At 47.0% G+C, this 7,554-nt stretch overlaps 1 protein-coding gene across 3 annotated transcripts in view; it reads right to left on the reverse strand.

The window, feature by feature from the left end:
- FAM183A (family with sequence similarity 183 member A) overlaps positions 1–7,428 on the reverse strand; it is a 37,259-nt gene extending 29,831 nt beyond the window's left edge. The window contains exons 1-2 of one of the 3 annotated variants that reach the window (XM_030571669.1): positions 7,193–7,428; positions 5,741–5,800 (exon numbers count right to left, since the gene is read on the reverse strand). In XM_030571669.1, coding sequence (XP_030427529.1) covers positions 5,741–5,800; positions 7,193–7,325 — 193 coding nt within the window. In that variant the 5' untranslated portion in view covers positions 7,326–7,428. The remainder of the gene's footprint in view (positions 1–5,740; positions 5,801–7,192) is intronic. The other 2 variants (XM_030571670.1, XM_030571671.1) reach the window with 2 other exon arrangements.
- Positions 7,429–7,554: the final 126 nt, after the last annotated feature.

A 7,554-nucleotide genomic window follows, 5' to 3' on the forward strand; every position in this document is an offset into this window, starting at 1 on the left:
TCCCTACTTCAATCTCTCCCACATGCCCTATCACCATGTCACCCTTCCCAGTTGCTTTATACACACCCCTTTCCTTCCTCTCCTGCCTGTTGCCATTTATTCCCCTCCCTTTAATCCACATTTTCCTCTGTTGGACTCCAAGTCCCTATTCTTTCCCACTCCTCTGCTCCAAGCATATGCTGTGTAATTTGTTGTCTTTTCAAAAATAGTTTGATCATCTTCTGGATTTCATTACATTCCTTCCCAAACAACTTCCTCCCCTACCTCCCCCCCCAAAGTTTTTATTTCTGATATCTGCCCAAGGATGGATTTGGATTTACAGTGGCTGGGTGTTGCTCAAGTTCAATGGCCACAACATTTGCCCTTAAGTTACATGGGTCCTGTGAGTTGTGGCTAGCTGTGAAGACTCTTGTGCTCTCTGCCCATATGCAGTATAATCCATTCAGTGTATGTGGGTTCGTCTACACTACAGGATTATTCCGATTTTACATAAACCGGTTTTGTAAAACAGATTGTACAAAGTCGTGTGCACGTGGCCACACAAAGCACAATAATTTGGTGGTATGTGTCCATGTATCAAGGCTAGCGTCGATTTCTGGAGCATTGCACTGTGGGTAGCTATCCCGTAGCTATCCCATAGTTCCTGCAGTCTCCCCCGCCCATTGGAATTCTGGGTTGAGATCCCAATACATAATCGTGCAAAAACAGGGCTGCGGGTGATTCTGGGTAAATGTCGTCACTCATTCCTTCCTCCGTGAAAGCAACGGCAGACAATCATTTCGCGCCCTTTTTCCCAGGATTGCCCTGGCAGACGTCATAGCACGGCAACCATGGAGCCTGTTTTGCCTTTTGTCACTGTATGTGTACTGGATGCTGCTGACAGAGGCGGTACTGCAGTGCTACACAGAAGCATTCATTTGCCTTTGCAAGGTAGCAGAGACGGTTACCATCCCTGTTGTACCATGCCATTGTAAATTGGCAAAGAGATAACTGTTATCAGTCATTCTGTACCATCTGCTGCTGTCATGGGTGCTCCTGGCTGGCCTTCGCTGAGGTCGGCCGGGGACACAAAGACAAAAATGGGAATGACTCCCTGGGTCATTCCCTCCTTTATGTTTTATCTAAAAATAGAGTCAGCCCTGCATAGAATATAGGGCAAGTGTACTAGAGAACCAGAGAGCACAGCCACTCCATGTCAGATCCCGCAGAAATTATGAGCTGCATGCCATTCTAGGCGGTGCCCCTGCAACAACCCCACCTGTTGCTTCCCTCCTCCATCAACCCTCCTGGGCTACCGTTGCAGTGTCCCCCCATTTGTGAGATGAAGTAATAAGGAATGTAGGAATAAGAAACACTGACTTTTTAGTAAGATTAAATGAGGGGGAGGCACCCTCCCGCTGCTATGATAGTCCAGGCAGTACAGAATCTTTTCTTTAGACATGAAAGGGGCAGGGGGGAGGGCTGATGGAGCTCAGCCCCCAGTTGCTATGATGAAGATGGTTACCAGCCGTTCTGTACCATCTGCCGGGAATGACCGGGAGTCATTCCTATTTTTACCTCACCGAGGCCAGCCAGGAGCACTCACAGGATAAGGATGGCTGTCATTTTGTACTGTACCGTCTGCCACCGGAGAGGGGAGGGGAGAGGATGCTGCTGTTGAGTGCCGCAGTACCGCGTCTACCAGCAGCATGCAGTAGACATATGGTGACATTGAAAAAAGTCAAATTATTTTTTTCCCTTTTCTTTCACGGGGGAAATGGGGGGTAAATTGAACCACCCCGGACAATGTGTTTGACCCTACAGGCATTGGGAGCTCAGCCAAGAATGCAAATGCTTTTCAGGGACTGTGGGATAGCTGGAGTCCTCAGTACCCCCTCCCTCCCTCCATGAGCATCCATTTGATTCTTTGGCTTTCTGTTACGCTTGTCACACAGCACTGTGCTGTGGCCTCTGTCTATCATAGCCTGGAGATTTTTTCAAATGCTTTGTCATTTTGTCTTCTGTAATGGAGTTGTGATAGAACAGATTTGTTTCCTCATACAGCAATCAGATCCAGTATCTCCCGTACGGTCCATGTTAGAGCTCTTTTTAGATTTGGGACTGCATCGCCACCCATGCTGATCAGAGCTCCACGCTGGGCAAACAGGAAATGAAATTCAAAAGTTCGCAGGGCTTTTCCTGTCTACCTGGCCAGTGCATCCGCGTTCAGATCACTTTCCAGAACGGTCACAATGGTGCACTGTGGGATACCGCCTGAAGGCCAATACCATCGATTTGCGGCCACACTAACCCTAATCTGACATGGCAATACCGATTTCAGCGCTACTCCTCTCGTTGGGGAGGAGTACATAAACCAGTTTTAAAAGCCCTTTATAGCAATATAAGGGGCCTCGTTGTGTGGACGGGTGCAGGGTTAAATCGGTTTAACGCTGCTAAATTCGGTTTAAACACGTAGTGTAGACCAGGCCTGAGCTTTAGGAATGTTAAGCCTGAATTTAAATTGAGAGCCTTACTCTGTCTAATATTCTGAATTTTGCTCCTCCAAAGGGCTGGGGGGAGGAATGCATTCTCTAGGGCAGGGGAAGGCAACCTATGGCACGCGAGCTGATTTTCAGTGGCACGCTCGCTGCCCAGGTCCTGGCCACTGGTCCAGGGGGCTCTGCATTTTAATTTAATTGTAAACGAAGCTTTTTATACATTTTAAAAACCTTATTTACTTTACATACAACAATAGTTTAGTTATATATTATAGACTTTTATAGCAAGAGACCTTCTAAAAATGTTACAATGTATTACTGGCACGCGAAACCTTAAATTGAGTGAATAAATGAAGACTCGGCAAACCACTTCTGAAAGGTTGCCGACCCCTGCTGTAGGGAGTAACCTGTGTTGGATTATATTGAGTTTTATTAAGGCTATTATAGGTATAGTATAGTTTTGGGTGGGTTTTAGGCTAGACTTGAGTATTAAAAAGAAATGCTTTTTAGTTAAGATATTATGGTTGTGTTAATTAAAATGCTTTTTTTGTTTTTGTTTGGAGTTTATAAGGATGAATTGTTCATTGTGGAAAAACAATTGCTTTTTGGAATAGCATATTTAAAATTTTATGTTTTTTTTTTGTGTAGTAAGTGAGCTAAGCAGACTTGTTAAAACCTGTTATGCCCCAAAAGTTATGTTTTAAAAAAAGAAAAGGTAAAGTAAAAGTAAATAAAAAATGTTAAAATAAAGAATGCATGTAAATGGATGCACGGTTTAAATAAACAATAAAAGAGTAAACTGCACCAGCCTAAAAGTTACAACTTTGGTATTGGTTGGCCAAAAAATGCGCAAAGTGGAAATAACTGAATGACCCCACAGGGCAAATTGGAATCCACCCAACTGCCCCAAGGATGGAGGGGCCGAAGAATTAAAGAGCAAGATAACACCCAGCTGTTATAGAGCTGTCATGGAGATGCCATCTGCTCCTTGATTATTACTTCAAATGTAACAACAGCATGATGAAGCAATCTCCATAAACTTGCATGCGGACAAAGTCCGATAAGAACAGACCCCAGAACCCAAGAACTTTGAGTCTGGTTCTGCAACCACCCTCCAGGAACATTAGATGCGCATCAGACCAGACTCAGCTCCACCTTCATGTCCAGGCTACCTGGCCAGTAACTTGGCACAAGCAACCTCTAGGCTGGTAACTATAATAACTTTGCAGAACTTGTATGTGTGAGTGAGTATAAAATAGAAAGTTTTAATAGGTATAGTCAATGGAATAGCTTGCATTCTGTTTATTTTGTATTTACAATAAACCCAGCATTCTACCTTATCCCCTTTAAAAAGATCCTGCTGGTTTTTATTCTATTAGTGTAACATTTTGGTTCAGAATTGTGAAAAGGGGAAATCTTGGCATATGTCTCGATTACTGCCCTGCATTAGACAGGAGTTCAGAATAAATTATCACAATGGTCCCTTCTGGCCTTAGAACCTATGAATAACAATTAGTCCTTAAAGGTTAAACATTACCATGTGCATAGTTAAGCGATCAAGTCAGGATATAGCAGCTAGTTGCATATAAACATCTTAATTCTGTACCCTTGTGCATAAGCTTTGACAGACTAATCATATGCTATTTATTTAGCATTGATTAAATTATACAACAACATACCCACCAAATTCCTTTGACTGGCATTTTAAAGCTATACCTTGATACTGACCTTAGCAACATTCCTATCTATGTACCATCGTTAGCTGTTTTATATGTACATGTGGAAAGTCTGAGGTCAGCAAGTCTGCCAAAAGGTACTCCTGTCCTGGCCAAATGTGGCTCTGCTGAGGCCTGCCTCAGTTTTGCCTTAATTTGGTCTCCCTTTAAAAAAGTCGACAGAGGCCGGCTATTCAAAACATTCTCCCTTCTTAGATCCAATTTATTATATCCAGCAAAAAGTCTTTCAATAGAAAACTCAAACCTTCAAAGTCATCCTCTCTGTTTCAACTGGGCCCAGTTCCTCTTCCTCTCTTTAATAATTTATTTCACCCCAGTCCCAAGCTAGGCACAGCCTCTCTTCTCTGATGGTCTGTCCTGCTTTCCCAGCACCACTTGCCTAAAGACTGGCCTTCTCCACAGGCCTTCCCAGCTGGTGCTTTCCCTCTGCTGACTCAAGGCCCTGCAGCACCCTCCTTAGTCTCTGAAGTTCACACTTCTCAAAGGCAGCACTATTTGGAAAAAAATAAAGGAAGTTGTGAAACCTGTCTCATGTCTGCTGAGCCTCAAAGGGAGAGAGGTGTATCAGAAAGTTCACCAAGATGTCATGCTCTAAACCAGGGGTGGGCAAACATTTTGGCCTGAGGGCCGCATCTGGGTATGGAAATTGTATGGCGGGCCATGAATAGGGGAGGGGGACTCTATGGGATGTACCAAGGGAGGGCTCTATAAGTGATGTTACTAAGGTGGGGAGAGGAGGGCTCCACAGAGGTAGTACCGGGGACTCCTAGGGGCCTTGCTGACAGTGACACCAAAGCAACTGTACTTGGCACCACCACGGGCAGAGGCACCCTAGGTGGGATGAGTGCAGCCCCCGGGTGGTGTCGAGGCCCTCAAGGGTGGGGCTGTAGGAGACCAGGAGGGAATTGGGTGCGCTGCTGTGTGTGTGGGTGATTCTGATCCCAGAAACAATGCAGTGAAGTCGAACCTGCGCAGTGTGGCTCTGCATGCCAGAAGATGGTGCTCATCAAGGGAATTGTGAGTCAGGGGCTGGGGTGCACTGGGCAGGCAAAGCGGGGCAAGCCCTCAACCCTGCTCCCCAGCAGGAGGGACTGGATAAAAGTAGCCCACGGGCCATAGTTTTCCCACTCCTGCTCTAAACTATTTGGTGGTAAAATATCCAAAGGCCCACACATTAAGAGCTATTATACTGCTTGGATAATTCCTTTGTCCTGGGGCCTGGGTCGTATACTCTTCCCATCAAGGCACTAACATGTTATGCAACATTATCCTTTCCAATTAATCCAGCTGGAAAATAAGAACTGTTATAGGTACTCTGTCTTGTTCATAGTTCCTGTGTACTACCCCCTTGCATTTCCAGTGTTTCTAATCTTTTCAGGAGTCTTTTCTTTAACTGCCCAATAAAGTTCAATTTATTTCAAATACATGCTTTATTTTATTTTACAACACGGAAATGATTTCTGTCTCATTTATCTGATAATTACTTCCTTATTTAAGTATCTCTACAGCTGTTCAGAGGCTACTTACCATCCGCAGGCTCTTCTATATTATCATGCCAAGACATTGGCTTCCTGGTGATCGTGTGAACTGGGGAGAAATGTGATGATGCAGGTGAGTTGCTATTATGGAATCGATATTACAGGCAGTTTCAGGTAAAGCACTAGCTCCCCATAACCTGTGTCCTGCCAGCTCACTTAGGCTGTTAAGGAGGAGAAGAGAGACTATAGATTGGAAAAGGAGCACTTGTTAATGTAGTCACTTGATTGCTCCTGGGAACTGAAGGGAATCAGCTTTGGCATCACCGGACCCTGGAACTAGGTGATGGTTGTGACCAGAGAGCAGAGTTATAGAATCATAGAATATCAGGGTTGGAAGGGATTTCAGATGGTCATCTAGTCCAACCCCCTGCTCAAAGCAGGACCAATTCCCAACTAAATCATCCCAGCCAGGGCTTTGTCAAGCCCGACCTTAAAAACCTCTAACGAAGGAGATTCCACCACTTCCCTAGGTAACCCATTCCAGGATATGTCAGGTTCCTAAACTGTGACCTGCAGGGCACTTGCTGGAAGAGCACAGAGTTCTGGCTGGCTACATGGGGCTAGTTCCTCCTTGATTCTAGCTGCTAAATAGTATTTAAACCCCAACACACATACAAATCAAACATTACTTTCCCATGTCAGCATGGGTGGTGGGTATAAGAGGCTTGGCGAGACTAAGCCTCCCCAAACGGGGCAAGAAATGCTGGGTGCAGCGCACCTCTCTTTGGAGCAGCAGTGGCCCACTGCCTTTGGAGCTCTGCGTCCGAAATCTCTGGAGAAGTGGGGGAGCCATTGGTGGCCTGACTATGGCCCTGCCCACGTGTTGCCCCAAGGCCCCGCTCCTAGGCAGCCTCTTCACTCTGAGGCCCTGTGCTCACCCCCCACCCCACTCCACTATGCTGCTTGCCCCTCTCCACAGTCCAGGCACTTCCCCCCCACACACACACTTCTAGGCAGTTTTCAGCACTTGTGCCCAGCCTCCCCAAACACAAGAGTCACGTGCTGCTTATGCATGTGAACAATTGCTGTAGTTGCCACATGATTGTGAATAGAAAGGTAGGAAACTGGAGCCAAACCAGTGAATAGGGAGGACCTTCCAGCTAGGGCCTCCATCCCATCATGCTCCAGTGTTGTGACCCCAGGCTACCACTGCCAGTTCCAGACCTGCCGCCATCTACCCCAATCTTAAACTGGCCATGTGGGCTGCTTCACCACTTCATACCCGTCTCTCCTGTTTGAGTTGCCATGGTCACCAAACCCTGTCTCGCAGACTAGTCCCTCCCCGACTCCGATCCACTCGGTGGAGTCAACCCTGTACTCCCTCTGTCATGGGCCCCCTCGTCTCCCACTCCCGTCTCGCCCCGTTTGAGGGGGTGGCCCCCTTCTCAAAGAGTATCCGTACTCCCTCATGAGGGGGTAGGCCCCCTTCTCCCCGGCTCACCCCGTTTGAGGGGGTTGACCCCGTACTCCGTGTGCAGTTTCTGGCACCGCAGCTCCTTCCGGACGGTCTCGCAGAAAATCTGGTTCTGATGCACCAGGTCGAGCGGCTCCTTCTCGCAGCTCCGCGCCGCCATGACCGGCCCCGCTCCCGGCAAGCTGGGAACGCAGAGCTTGCGGATTCTCAGCGATTAAGTTTGTTTTATTCTTGTTTCCTGGCAACGGCGATTCGCCCCAGAGTCTTGGCCAGACGCAGCGGACTCGCTGATTGGTGCGGTTCAGACCACGCCCCTTGATCAACAAAGCCCTGCCCCCAGTTCCAATTGGCTCTCGAGTTAAAAGTCCCGTTGCTGATTGGCTGTGTTC

The sequence above is a fragment of the Gopherus evgoodei genome, chromosome 8 (assembly GCF_007399415.2).
Source record: "Gopherus evgoodei ecotype Sinaloan lineage chromosome 8, rGopEvg1_v1.p, whole genome shotgun sequence".
Lineage (NCBI taxonomy): Eukaryota > Metazoa > Chordata > Testudines > Testudinidae > Gopherus > Gopherus evgoodei.